Source organism: Halichoerus grypus, chromosome 3 (assembly GCF_964656455.1).
Source record: "Halichoerus grypus chromosome 3, mHalGry1.hap1.1, whole genome shotgun sequence".
Classification (NCBI taxonomy): Eukaryota; Metazoa; Chordata; class Mammalia; order Carnivora; family Phocidae; genus Halichoerus; species Halichoerus grypus.
This window is the reverse complement of record NC_135714.1, coordinates 128,437,017-128,452,323: the sequence shown is the minus strand read 5'-3', so window position 1 is coordinate 128,452,323 and position 15,307 is coordinate 128,437,017. Positions and strand designations below refer to the sequence as shown.

At 34.6% G+C, this 15,307-nt stretch overlaps 1 protein-coding gene across 4 annotated transcripts in view; it reads left to right on the top strand.

Annotated features, from left to right (window-relative positions):
* LRBA (LPS responsive beige-like anchor protein) overlaps nt 1–15,307 on the top strand; it is a 764,390-nt gene that overhangs the window by 614,463 nt on the left and 134,620 nt on the right. For all 4 annotated transcript variants that reach the window (XM_036089189.2, XM_078069304.1, XM_036089190.2 and 1 more), the window contains one exon: nt 6,627–6,779. In XM_036089189.2, the coding sequence (XP_035945082.2) occupies nt 6,627–6,779 (153 nt within the window). The remainder of the gene's footprint in view (nt 1–6,626; nt 6,780–15,307) is intronic.

Genomic DNA, 15,307 nt, shown 5'->3' with positions numbered 1-15,307 from the left:
AAATTTTGTTTTCATATCTTTTTTACTTTCAGTGTCCCCAAAGCAGTATACATTAAATTAGTTACCTTGCTATTATGTTTACATTTGTGTTGTCAGGATTCTATAATTTAGTAAGAATAGAATAAAAATTTAACTCTAGCTCTAAAGTATCATCTTTTGTTTTATTTTTAGTATTGATTTTCTTGTTTCTTTGGGTTAATAAATTAATATTTTCTAGGGTTACCCAGGTATTATTGAAGTGATGGTTTTATTTGAATGGATAGAATTGGTGTCTATTAGGAGAATCATACAACCTCACTGCAGAGACCGTATCAGTGGGGATCATATCTTAATAAAGAAAACTAAAGCATATGTGTGGTCACAACCAATCCTTGTCATTATGCCATGAAAGCCTTAGGATTTGTGATCAAAGCAATGGGCTTATCCTGAACTGTGGTATAACCTCTGGTTGAACCTTTCAGATTTTTATTTTAGGAGATGATACACTACATTTTGACCATGTTACCTGCCTTTAAGACCCATCTATCTAATTAAATGAAAGAGATTAAAATTATTGTCAGCAAGTCAGAAGAAAATGTGAATTACAAATATCTCTGTCTTCTGTCAGTGTTGTTTACTTATCATTTTCTACTGGTGTTATAAAGAATTTCTGAGCATATGTTTTTTATCCAGAGTTGACTGTTCTGTTCTGATGAATATAAAACATACTTCACATTGTAAATGTGCATTAGAAGTATTAGACATAATTTTTGACTATGTTACTAAATATCATCTGTCAAAAGAGATAATTTTGAACTTAACTTTTGGATGTTAAGGCATGGTTCTTTTAGGAAGATACTTCTAGGATTAAGTTGGAATTCTGCAAGTATATACTTGAATGTCACTATATCCATAGTAAAATTTAGGCATTATGTATACTTTTTTGTCAAATGTTGTTTATATCTCAGTTGAGTTCAGTATATTTGTTTTATAATAAGAGGGTATTCAACTCCCATCAACTGATTTATTTATGCAGACTTTCTTATAATGAAGTTGTAATATGTTTTAAGTATATATGCTCACTTCTTTACTCAATCTAATTGTGCTTATTTGATGATGTTTTTGATACTAAGTGTAAGTTCTTAGTAATCTTTCTCTTCACTGTTAATTTGTTAGGAACATTTATCTTACTTCAAATTCATGTTCATTTTTTGGGGGGCATCTGGGTGGCTCAGGCAGTTAAGCCTCCAACTGTTGATTACTGCCCTGGTCATGATCTCAGGGTCATGAGATTGAGCCTCCTGTGGCTTCAGGGCTCTGCGCTCAGCAGTGAGTCTACTTGAGATTCTCCCTCTCCCTCTGCCCCTCCTCCTAACCCCTACACTCTCTTGCTTTCTCTCTCTCTCTCAAATAAATAATCTTTTATTTTTTTTAAAGATTTTATTTATTTATTTGAGAGAGAGAACACAAGCGGGGGAAAGGCAGAGGGAGAAGCAGACTCCCCACTGAGCAGGGAGCCTGATGTGGGGCTCGATCCCAGGACCCTGAGATCATGACCTGAGCCGAAGGCAGACGCTTAATGACTGAGCCACCCAGGCACCCAGTAAATCTTTTAAATAAATAAATTCATGTTCATTTTTAAAATTTCCTGATGGGAAAATTTTTTTTCTTATGAAAAAAAAAAGCTGAACTTCACAGCCTGACATTTAGGGCTTTCCACACTTGGATTCTACTTACATCTTCAACTTTATTTCCCACTGCATGTATATAGTCCTCCCTAAACCAATTAAATCGTTCTTCATTGATCATTAGAAGCAAGTGATATGCACATTTCAGTCTCTATATTCCCCTGTCAGGACTATTCTCGTCTTTCTTCTCGGTTTCTTATTTTAAATGCCATTTTTCAGTCATTCACTCAACAGATTTTTACTGAATACCTAATATGTGTTATACTCTGAGCCTAGGGTTTGGAGGTTTAGTGGTGAACAGGATAGGTAAAGTCCTCAATCTTATGGAGCCTTCAACTTAGAGGGAGATACAAGCAAACAGACAATTACGTACAGTTTGATGAGTGTTATGTTAGGGAAATACAGTGTATTATGCTCTTTTTCCTAAAGCTTTCTCTTTCCACCCCAACTTTTAGACATCATTTTCTCTTTTGAATTCCTAGACTGCTGTTTGTTCCTACTGCCAATTACGTCCTAATAAATATATTCTTTCACTCTTAGCAGTTTAGACACTCATGTCTCTCTATCCCAGATCTTAACACAGTTTTCTGCAAAGAATAAAACCTAAATAAATACTTCTTTGTGATAATGACGTGTTCTGTTACCCTTCATAAGCCTACCTAAGGCTTAATAAAATAATAAAAGAAGAGGAACTTATTCTTTTATTTTTAAATTTTTAAAAATATTTTAACTTGTATTTTTTTTTTAAGATTTTATTTATTTGACAGAGAGAGAAAGAGAGATCACAAGTAGGCAGACAGGCATGCAGGCAGGCAGGCAGGCAGGCAGAGAGAGAGGGAGAAGCAGGCTCCCTGCCAAGCACAGAGCCCGATGTGGGGCTTGATCCCGGGACCCTGAGATCATGACCTGAGCCGAAGGCATACGCTTAACCGACTGAGCCACCCAGGAGCCCCAACTTGTATTTTTTTTTATTCAAGTATAATTAACATCCAGTATTACTAGTTTCAGGTGTACAATATAATGATTCAACAATTCTATACATTAGAAAGTTTTATTGGGGCGCCTGGGTGGCTCAGTCGTTAAGCGTCTGCCTTCGGCTCAGGTCATGATCCCAGGGTCTGGGATCGAGCCCCACATCGGGCTCCCTGCTCGGCGGGAGGCCTGCTTCTCCCTCTCCCATTCCCCCTGCTTGTGTTCCCTCTCTCGCTGTGTCTCTCTCTGTCAAATAAATAAATAAAATCTTTAAAAAAAAAAAAAAAAAAAAAAAAGAAAGTTTTATTAATAAAATTAGCACATTGTATTTGTATTTCTGCTCATACTGCATTCTTCCTACCGTTTTGTCTCCTTAGGTAATTATCACTAAATGCATTAGTGTTTTTTTATTATTGGAGTATAAATTCATAATTATCACCTCAAGTGTATAAGAAGTGTCCCAATTTGAATTCAAATCTTTTTCATATCAGGCTAGTAGGAAATTCATTCACAGTCATTAGAGAGTAGAGCAGGGACCTCCTTTTCTAGTCTGTGATACCTAGAAAATTGGCCCTCACATCTTAAGTCCATCTTGTTCATTGGGCATATCCTCATTGTTGAAGACACATAGCCTTTTGGAAGTAGGCAGCTCTGCTTGGGTTAAGAAATATTTGCTGATTATAAAGGCCCTGGTGCCAAGGGGCATTAGTTTCCCTAAGTACACCGTCATGAGACTACCATGTTGGGCAGTTGGGCAGATTGTATGTACTGGCACTTGACTGAAGGAAGGAATAGGAGCTGAAATCCAGCATGCAGTACACTTACCAAACTGAGTTCCCTTTAGCTACGTTAGCCCAGAAGGGTTGCCTTTTTCTAATTCATACATAGGTACTGTGTGGGCAAGCCATGACCCTGATCACCATTTGCTGTCCCCTAGGAGACAGTCTTAACCTCTTCATCCTCTCCTCTTCTTCTCAGGCCCAAAGAAAGCTGATTATATATAGATTTTGAGAAATTTGTTTCCCTAATCTTAGGAACAATCTCTTTCTTCTTTAGCTTCTATCCTTAAAAATACTAACTTTTGATACTGCTTCTTCCTGGACACCTTACATGATCTCCTCTGTTTGCTTAGACTTTGACAAAAGACAGAAAAAGATGTCTTCAAGAGGCTTCCACTCTAGACATTGCAAATGTTCTGGAACTATCTGACTACTTTTTTGAAATTGAAGGGGTATGGTATGGGGTAAGAGGTAAAAAATAGAGAGTAAATTGGTATCAGTAAATAATTGAAATATTAAGCTTTATTTTTAATTAATAAATTTTTAAAGTTTGAAATATTTTTATAATGTCCATTGTACAAAATTTACAGGATATCTATCTTTAGAAGGAAATCACAAAATGATGGTAATTAAATGGAAATTGATGATTTACTCCTTTCCTCCCAGCATGATACCTGGAAGTTTAATATAGTGCACTAAAGACTTCAAAAGTTTAAAATTGTGGGGCACCTGGGTGGCTCAGTCAGTTAAGCCTCTGCCTTCGGCTCAGGTCATATCCAGGGTCGTGGGATTGAGCCCCGCGTCGGGCTCCCTGCTCCACGGGGAACCTGCTTCTCCCTCTCCCGCTCCCCCTGCTTGTGTTCCCTCTCTCGCTGTGTCTGTCAAATAAATAAATAAATAAATAAATAAATAAATAAATAAATATTTTTTAAAAATAAAAGTTTAAAATTGCTTTCTTTATATTTTTCATCAGAAATTTTTTTGTTTTATGTGTATTTTTTGCTCCATTTAGTTAAATTAAGTGTATTTATCTTTAGGGTAAGCTGTCAATATTAAAGCAACAAAGTCATTTAAATTCATTCAGTGTGCCAGGAACAAACTATATTTCTGTTTGTTGAATTTAGAACTTATACAAGAATGGGGAAGAGCATTTCTGTTTTGAACAAGTATGTTTTTCTCAATTTGTTTAGCAACCTGAATAAAATGACACATGTAGAAGATAGAGACAAATACACAAAATCTTAAGAATTTTAGTGCTATACATAGGAAGGTTTGAAGACTTCATTTGTATGAAAATTGTTATGAAATGTCACATTTTTAATATACAAGGTGTGGTCCTCCCTCTTATTATAGAGTAAGATTTGGGAAAAGTAACAGTCTTCTTTGTTAGCACAAGTAATATGGAGCGAAAATAATAAATAATATTATAATAATTATATAATAATTTTGGTAAAATTTCTCAGAGTTGCAATTTATTGAATGCATACTTCAAATTAACAATAGTTATAAAGTAACTTATCTTCATATTTGGGTAAATAATAATTATAGGATACTATAAAATTCTTTCTGTTTGATTAATTGTATCATATAATAAATATATATAATAATATATGTATCTTTAAGGAGAGCCAGTTACTTATTATGAAAGAGTGAAAAGATTTTTACTTTTTAAAAAATTACTTAGAATATATGTTAAAAACTTGTATTTAAAATGTTTAGTATTATATATACTGTATAAGTAGAACTCATGCTTATTTGGTGATGAAGGACACAGGCTTTAGAGTCAGATAAATCTTAATCTAAGCTCCAAATTTATCATAAATTAACTGCGTAACCTCAGGCAAATTACTTAACTTCTTTGAGCCTTAGTTCATTTTTAAAATGGAGGTGATACCTTGTAAAGTTCTTAAAATTAAATGTGGTAAGATTTATTAAGAGTTTATTTTGTGCCTGACTCATCTCAATAAATGTTAGTTCAAATATATCGAATATAACTTTGTGTTACATAAAATAACACACATATGTCGTTTGCCTTTTGTAGTTAAGACCTGTATGCATCATTTTTGGAAATGAAAATCTTAATATTTTTGTGTGATCACTGTGTTATTTATGGTTAAACTTTTAAGAGGGTTCTTCCTTTTTAAAAAAAAATACGTTCAATTTAAATGTTTTTCAAGTCTAATGATCAGGTGATTGTCAGGCATTTGGAGGACAAACTCATTTCTGCCCTGCTTAGTTAATTATTGTGATTGTAAACAAAGGATGTACAATTCAAAGTCAAGCAACATTTCACATGGATGTCGGAGGTGATAATAGCTTAATTCCTGCTGGATCTTTTTTCTTTGCTCTGGAGAGTTCATACTGACCTTGTCCAAAATCTGATGACCTCCCTATTTTACTCAACTGTTTGGAAAGCCAGGCCTGCCATAGCTGGCCCTGAGGGGGTATCTGAAAGACCACTGAGTCACTGACCCATGTCAAGACTGGATTTCAAGTCTGATCTACAGGACCTCTGAAATAGTTATACATGAGGTTTATTGTACACAAAAACCTAACTAGCTGCATTTTTCTGCTTATAAAATACCATATTGAAGTGTGTTTTAAATGTTCTTAGCAAAGTCATATATTTAATTTACCAAATTCATTATTGCAGGTCCTTTTCTAGAGTACTTGTAAATTTTGATCTTTTATCAAAGGTAGTGTATTACAACTAAACTTGAGTGTTTTGAAATCTGAGCAAAATATATTGTTAAACCATGGCTAAATGTAATGAATATTTTCCTGGTTGATGAAGGGGCCAATGCAGTGGCATTTTAATACTTATAAAGGTTTTGTTTTTTTTTTCTGGCAAAAATTCACATACCTCATAAAAAATTTAAGCTGTTACTATTACAGCATGTAAATCTCTGTTTATATTTTGTCCAACCTCAAATAATATTCAAATGTTGGTATTTAAAAGTTTTGAGATTATGAGAATTGTCCTGAAAGGAAGCATATAACCAACCAATAAGGTGTTATTCAAATTTGGTTGGATGGGATCTGTCTACCTTAATAGTAACTTAGTATCAGAGCTATGATAGGGAGAGAAAAAAATTCCCTGTTTATTTTGTCCTAATTCTGCACAATAGGAAATGACCATGCCCTTTTATGAATATCTAGTCAGTATTCTACAGTATATAATATGACATTGTCTTTTATTTTTATATAGGAGTTGATCCCTGAATTTTATTATCTCCCTGAGATGTTTGTCAACTTCAATAATTATAATCTTGGAGTGATGGATGATGGGACAGTAGTGTCTGATGTTGAACTTCCTCCTTGGGCCAAAACCTCAGAAGAATTTGTTCGCATAAACAGATTGGTAAGATAGTAATCATCTACTCTGTCTGTCATGAGCCTTTTTCAAAGTATCTTTCATGTGTTGGTATAATCATTAACCCTTGGTCTTCTGGACAAAACTATAGTTGGTAGCGATAACTGAAAGTGACATAATAGTTTGTAAATTTCCATATATATTTTATTAAATTTTATTGACTTGAAAAGTGTAACGGTTTCTTTTATTCTTTTATGCAGAATTTAGGTTACTTTCATATGCACATGATAATTCAGAATTAAGTGAAACTGGAATTATATGCTTTATGCAACATGAGTTTCTTGTACCAGGAAAAAAACATAATTCTGTGCTCCAGGTTAGAAGGTCATTGCACATTTTGGTAATAGAAACAAGATTCTCAAGTTATACCTTGTATCTTTTCAAGGAAATCTTCATATAATATTTAAAGCATGAAAACTTAAAAGCACAGTAATCATTGTGTTCTTCAGACTCCTCCCTAGTGAACTCTTTAAAGTCCTCTCTTATGTGCATCCTTGTATTATTTTATGAAAAAGTAATACGTCTTTTCCTTTTCGCCTTTTAAAAGTTTGGGATCTAGGAGCTTTTTTCTCAGTTTTTAAAAGTAATATCTCAGTTTTTAAAAGTAATATCTCCATATCAAAAGTGAGATCTAGGGGTACCTGGCTGGCTCAGTTGGTAGAGCATGCAACTCTTCATCTCGGGGTTGTGAGTTCAAGCCCCATGTTGGGTGTAGAGATTACTTTAAAAAAAAAAAGTGAAATCTAAATTCTGTTGTGTTTTAATTTACACTTAAGGAAAATTCTTGCATTTTATATATCTAAGTGACATTTCTTACCTTTTATACCAACATTTATATTTTGATCCTGTCTTCCACATCCTAACTGCAATCCCTTTATTATTGAAATTTCACATTTTATGTATACTGGAAGCAATGCAGGGTGGAATGAACATAGGCCTTGAAGTTAGACCAGTTTTCCCAATCCTGGATAAATCAGTTTGCTAATTATGGGACTCCAGGCAGTTTAACCTTTCTGAGCCTTGGTTTCCTCATGTGTAGTCTGGAGATTATGAATATAGAATTTTAATTATGTACATAAAATACCTAGAATATTCTTTGGCTTTCAGTTGGCACTTGGGAATTAGTACCTAACATTATTCTATCACAGTCCTCAGGTACATGTTTCATTTTACTTTTACCCCATGCATTTTGGAAGATTACAGTTAAAATGAGGGTGTAAGACAAAGATTAGCTCTGACAGATACTGAAGGAGATGTCAAACTTTAAATGTGACAGTTGTCTATGGTTGTGTGATTCTACACGCCCCACCCAGGGATTCATGAAAATCAATAGAAGGTACAGTTATTCCATAATTTTTTTCTTTCAGTGATTACCCTTTTAAAGTACATTTATTGAGGTATAAAATATATACCATAAAATTCACCTTTAAAAGTGTACAATTCTTTGAGTTTTAATAAATTTATACAGTTGTGTAACCATCACCACAATCCAGCTTGAGAACACATATCACTCCAGGAAGTTTCCCTGTACCTGTTTGCAGTCAGGTTCTGCTCTGGGACTTTTTGTCCCAGGCAGCCACTGATTGTGTCTCTATAGTTTTGCCTTTTTAAGAGATTTTATATACATGGTATCATGCAGGATGTAATCTTTATGTGCCTGGCTTCTTTCATTTAGCATGATATTTTTGAGATTAACCCATGTTGTTACATATGTCTCACAACATATCATATTGTATTGCTGCATAATATTCCATTGTATAGATATAACATATTTTTGTTTATTTACCAGTTCATGGACATTTGGGATTCCCAGTTTGAGGCTATTATAAATATTTGCATATGTCTTAGGGTGAACATCTGTTTTCATTTCTCTTGGATAGATTCCTAGGAATTTAATTGCTGGGTCATATAAGAAGTTGCCAAGACTTGATATTATGAATATTATTTATTTTAGCTGCCCTAGTAGGTATCTCATTGCAATTTTAATTTGTATTTCCCTAATGACAAATGATGTTGACTACCTTTTCACAGTCTTATTTTCTACTCATATATGTTCTTTGGTAAACTATTCATACCTTTTGCCTATTTTTTAATTGGGTTTTTCTTATTATTTAATTGTAAGCGATCTTTATATATTTGTAAAAGTTCTTCATCCAACATATGTTTTGCAAATAATTTTCTCCTAGTCTTGTCTTTTCATTTTTTAATGGTTTCTTCTGCATCCCAAATGAATCACCATTTCTAAAAAATGGTTTCACTATTAGGTAGATATAAAATAACACTTATGTAACATTTGAAAGGTATGAATAATCATCCTCATTCTTCAGGAATATATTTTTAAGAAAAAAATTAAATCATGTTCTGATCATTTTATTATTGGAACACTTTCTTAAATATTTAAAATTTTAAGTCTCAAGGGAACCAGCTCTCTATTAATTATTACCATACTTAGTACTATTAAGAGTACGAAGAGGTTTGTTAGAGAATTTAATTTGCTTTAAAAGAGTAGAAGGCAAACAAACATCTGAATAAGTTATATTGAAAGCTTTTCAATAATATTTTGACAGTTAAGGAAATTTAATTGTGTAAATTGAGGTAAGCTCCTCTCCTGATAGTACTTCCCATCTCTACTCTCGCTACCTTTATCTCAGAAGAGCACATCAATTTGGGGTGGGCTTCCCAAGGGCACCATGGAAAAGAAGGTAGCAACTTACCCCATTGTTTTCAATCAGATTTCAGTTTTGCCTGCCCATGAAATTATACACAAAATAGTATTTTATAATACTAACTGCACATTTATTATAACTAACCATTAACTGTATTAAACATTTGTGCCGGTGATTACTCTTCCTGTGAGTTTTATGATGTCTTCGTAGTTTAGGCTCTGAATAAGCTTACATTCTTAACAGAACTGTATAAAAATGCCATTGCAAATTAAATGCAAACATAGTTTAGAGTCAAATATTTATATCTCTGATCTTTGAAATTTGTAATTAGGAAAAATACTTGATTTTACTTCATGTGTCTTTATGAAAGAATTCAATAACTCATACACTTTCAAAAATATTTAGTATACACCTGTGATGAACAAAGCTTTCCGACAGTACAGTCTGTATTGATTAATTTTATAACTTCCTCTTCACTTTCTATAAGTGATTAAATTATTAGTATGGTATTTTATGTATTTGTTAGCATGTTATCGCATAAGGGTTTTATCCTCCTCCTCTTTTTGGTTTACCTCTCCAAGTCCACAGATTTTATGCAATGATTGTAGCTCATGAAATGCATACTACTTTGATCTGTGACCTTTTTGTGGTGCTAATCGGGTTCCTGATATCATTATACCTTACTCATTAATCATATTTCCTGCAGCCCGTCAGGCAGCCAGACAGCACCAGTCCCTGTTTTCAGCCCTCTGTTGGCAGGTTTCTGCTTTTCCAGATTATTACAGACGATACTTTGGCTTCTCATAGCCAGAGCCACATCAAGCTGTGTGTTACAATTAAAGTCAGATGGTCCTCAGGTTGAACAGGGATATAGTGTTGCAGCTGTCTCTCTTCCTGGAACAAACCAGCACCAAGAACAGATGATCTATAGGACAGTGAATAATAACAGATTGTACAGTACTCCGCTGGTAGCAGGGGATCACAGAATTAATTAACTGACATACTCCTTTTAAGATACCCAGCACGTCTTTTTTATGTATTTCGTTGCCCAAATACTAATTCAAGTGGATAGGATATTTTTAGGAGCATGATTTTGATGGTCGACCAGTAATGCCACATTTTCTATTTTTGTTAGAGCGCCGTAAGTACTATCTTGCCTAACCATATTAATCCTCAGAGCTTTCTATAAGTAATGAAGATCTTATTTTCAAGTTGATTGCCAATTGGCAAATTGGCTAAAGTGTAGGATTTATATACAGAAGACAATATCTTATGTATTTTAGAAGGAAAACCCACCTAGCTCTGATTAGTCTTTCAGGTAAATAAATTATATTTTCTTTGTTCTGAACAGTTGGAATCAGGGTAAAACCAAAGAAGTCTTAACTACCTCCCAGAGATTGGTCTGTGTTACTTAATATTACCTGAACCAGAAAAAAGTTTTTTTTTTATTCCAAATACTGCTTCAGAAATATAAATGAGAAACGGCTTTCATACTTTAAAATAGTATAACATTGTATGAGTTCAGACGGCTCATCAGTTATCTTTTACGATATAATGTTGATGTTATGGACCTACATTATATTGCCTCTTAGAACCCTCGAGTTTTAAGTTGAAATAAGAGACATAGAAACCCATACTTTGAACAGTAAGGATAGGTATATTTATAAAAGTTGAAATGGAACATTTAGTTTAGCTGAAGCATGTATAATTTATTCAAATTCTAATAAAAGAAATTCATTTATTTAAAGGCATTTACTGAGTGCCTATGTACCAGCAATGTTAGACTCAGTGAACAAGACAAACAATATCTCTACTATTTGGAGGTTATTTCATTTTTGATGACTTAGGTTTTTGAAGTAGAAGGCTTCTTAAGGCTGAGAGGTGGCGTGAATCTAATAAGGAAGGCTTCTATTGATGGATTGTCCTGAGGTGTTACCAGTTAGAATCACATTTGCTTTTTTTGCTATTGGACGGTTTTTCTTTTTATTGTTCAATTGTAGAAGTTTTAAATATTCTAAATAAAAATCCTTTATCAGGCATATGCATTGTGAATATTATTTCCCAGTTTGTGGATTGCCTTTTAACTTTCTTTTTTCTTAATTTATATATATATTTTTTAACATATAATGTATTATTTGTTTCAGGGGTATAGGTCTGTGATTCATCAGTCTTACACAATTCACAGTGCTCACCCTAGCACATACTTCCCCAATGTCCATCACCCAGCCACCCTATCCTTCCCACCCCCCTCCACTCCAGCAACCCTCAGTTTGTTTCCTGAGATTAAGAGTCTCTTATGGTTTGTCTCCCTCTCTGGTTTCATCTTGTTTCATTTTTCCCTCCGTTGCCCTATGATCCTCTGTCTTGTTTCTCAAATTCCTCATATCAGTAGGATCATACGATGATTGTCTTTCTCTGATTGACTTATTTCGCTTAGCATAATACCTTCTAGTTCCATCCACATCGTTGCAAATGGCAAGATTTCATTTTTTGATGGCTGCATAATATTCCATTGTATATATATACACCACATCTTCTTTGTCCATTCATCTGTTGATGGACATCTAGGCTCTTTCCATAGTTTGGCTATTGTGGACATTGCTGCTATAAACATCGGGGTGCACATGCCCCTTCAGATCACTACATTTGTGTCTTTGGGGTAAATACCCAGTAATGCAATTGCTGGGTCATAGGGTAGCTCTATTTTCAACTTTTTGAAGAATCTCCACACTGTTTTCCAGAGTGGCTGCACCAGCTTGCATTCCCTCCCACAGTGTAGGAGGGTTCCCCTTTCTCCGCATCCCCGCCAACATCTGTCATTTCCTGACTTGTTAATTTTAGCCATTCTGACTGGTGTGAGGTGGTATCTCATTGAGGTTTTCATTTGGATTTCCCTGATGCTGAGTAATGTTGAGCACTTTTTCATGTGTCTGTTGGCCATTTGGATGTCTTCTTTTCAGAAATGTCTGTCCGTGTCTTCTGCCCATCTCTTGATTGGATTCTTTGTTCTTTGGGTGTTGAATTTGGTAAGTTCTTTATAGATTTTGGATACTAGCCCTTTATCCAATATGTCATTTGCAAATATCTTCTCCCATTCTGTCGGTTGTCTTTTGGTTTTGTTGACTGTTTCCTTTGCTGTGCAAAAGCTTTTTATCTTGATGAAGTCCCAATAGTTCATTTTTGTCCTTGCTTCCCTTGCCTTTGGCAATGTTTCTAGGAAGAAGTTGCTGCAGCTGAGGTCGAAGAGGTTGCTGCCTGTGTTCTCCTCAAGGATTTTGATGGATTCCTATCTCACATTGAGGTCTTTCATCCATTTTGAGTCTATTTTTGTGTGTGGTGTAAGGAAATGGTCCAGTTTCATTTTTATGCATGTGGCTGTCCAATTTTCCCAACGCCATTTGTTGAAGAGACTGTCTTTTTTCCAATGGACATTCTTTCCTGCTTTATCGAAGATGAGTTGACCATAGAGTTGAGGGTCCATTTCTGCGCTCTCTGTTCTGTTCCATTGATCTATGTGTTTGTTTTTGTGCCAGTACCATGCTGTCTTGATGATGACAGCTTTGTAATAGAGCTTGAAGTCCGGAATTGTGATGCCGCCAGCTTTGCTTTTGTTTTTCAACATTCCTCTGGCTATTCGGGGTCTTTTCTGGTTCCATACAAATTTTAGGATTATTTATTCCATTTCTTTGAAAAAAGTTGGTGGTATTTTGATAGGGATTACATTAAATGTGTAGATTGCTCTAGGTAGCATTGACATCTTCATAATATTTGTTCTTCCAATCCATGAGCATGGAATGTTTTTCCATTTCTTTGTGTCTTCCTCAATTCCTTTCATGAGTATTCTATGGTTTTCTGAGTACAGATCCTTTGCCTCTTTGGTTAGATTTATTCCTAGGTATCTTATGGTTTTGGGTGCAATTGTAAATGGGATCGACTCCTTAATTTCTCTTTCTTCTGTCTTGTTGTTGGTGTATAGAAATGCAACTGATTTCTGTGCATTGATTTTATATCCCGCCACTTTACTGAATTCTTGTATGAATTCTAGCAGTTTTGGGGTGGAGTCTTTTGGGTTTTCCACATAAAGTATCATATCATCTGCAAAGAGTGAGAATTTGACTTCTTCTTTGCCGATTTGGATGCCTTTTATTTCTTTTTGTTGTCTGATTGCTGTGGCTAGGACTTCTAGTACTATGTTGAGTAGCAGTGGTGATAGTGGACATCCCTGCCGAGAATCACATTTGCTTTTGTGTATCTTCTGTAGCTTTTGTTTCTCTACTATTTCAGACATGAGTAGTCACTTCTTTTAGAAGGTAAAGAGAAATAAAATGAGTATTTTATCTCCTTTCTAGATGATATTTGGACAACTTAAAAATGATGATATCTTTTTATATTATTGTCTGAGAAAAAAATAAAATTTTCAGATTTCACTTCTCTACCAACCTTGTTTTTTTCCTGATGCTAAAATTTAAATTTATTCAACTTAAACCTTCATAGATCTTCTATCTCTGAAGGAACTAGGTCAGTCGTTTATAACTTTTTCCTTTGAATTTGGAAAATTTACAAATCTCAAGTAATGACAGCATAGTTGAGACTACAAATCTTATGTCCTTAATGAAAAAGTGCTATATATACATATAGCAAGACCTATAGCTTGAGATGACTGAGTTTGCAATGATATAGCAATTTGATTATTACAATGACATATTATGTTCCACATTGCAGTGTTTGCAAAACTGTAAGGTTGAAAGGTTTGAAATTTGAAAGGGATTGCACTTTTTATTTTTTTACCTTTATTCACATCCTTGCTTCCATTTTTGAGAAAATGGCACTTAAAAATCTTTCTTAAGAGAGCTGACCGGGCAGTATTTTTCTGTTCCTTGGAATAGAAATACCAGGAGCTAACACACTTTTATTATATTGTTCCTTTTCCAGTTTCTTTGTCATTTTCCACATTAATAATGACATGGCTAAAAATGTAAGTAGCCATTATGGTTGTAGTTGGTAATCATTCTCAACTGTGGACATATCCGTCCCACCCCCTCCCCATCCCCTGCAGTGGTCAGATCCAAAGCTCTGGGAAATGGGAGCAGCTATGTGTAAAGTTTGAAAAAAAAAAAAAAAAACCCAGCTAAAATAGTTGTTCATTTTGCTTTTGCTCCTGATATGTAATTTACTTTGAAACTTCTAGTTTGAAAAGGACATCCAAGTAGGAAAAAAGGTGTACCATGTTTTGTTAGGTTATTAATTCTCCCAAACTTATTCAGAAATTCAATGTAAAAACCAATTCAAGGCCCAACAGGTTTTGTTTGTTGAAATATGACAAACAGATTACAAAGGGCAAAGGGCCAAAAATAGCCAAGACCTTCTCTGAGAACAAGAACAGGTTTGGGGGACTTGCTTTATTATATATCAATAATTATTATAAAGCTATAATAATTAGAGGAGATTAGGAGAAATAGACTAACTGACGTGAACACAGAATCCAGAAACGGACCAGGACATCTATTATGTTGAAGATCTTTGGAGAAGAGAAGGACTTTTGAGTTTATGGTGTTGAGAGAGTTACTGTATTAGTTTCTTGTGGCTGCTATAACAAAGTACCACAGACTGGGTGGCTTAAACAACAGAAATGTATTGATTTGCAGTTCTGGAGGCTAGAAGTCTGAAATCAAAGTTTAGCAGGGTTGGTTCCTTGTGAGGGCTGCTAGGGAAGAATCTGTTCCAGGCCTTTTGTTGTCTTGTACATAGCCATCTTCTCCCTATGTCTCTTCACAGCATTCTCCCTCTATGTGTGTGTGTCTCTGTGTCCAAATTTCCCACTTTTATCAGGACACCAGTCATATTGGGTTA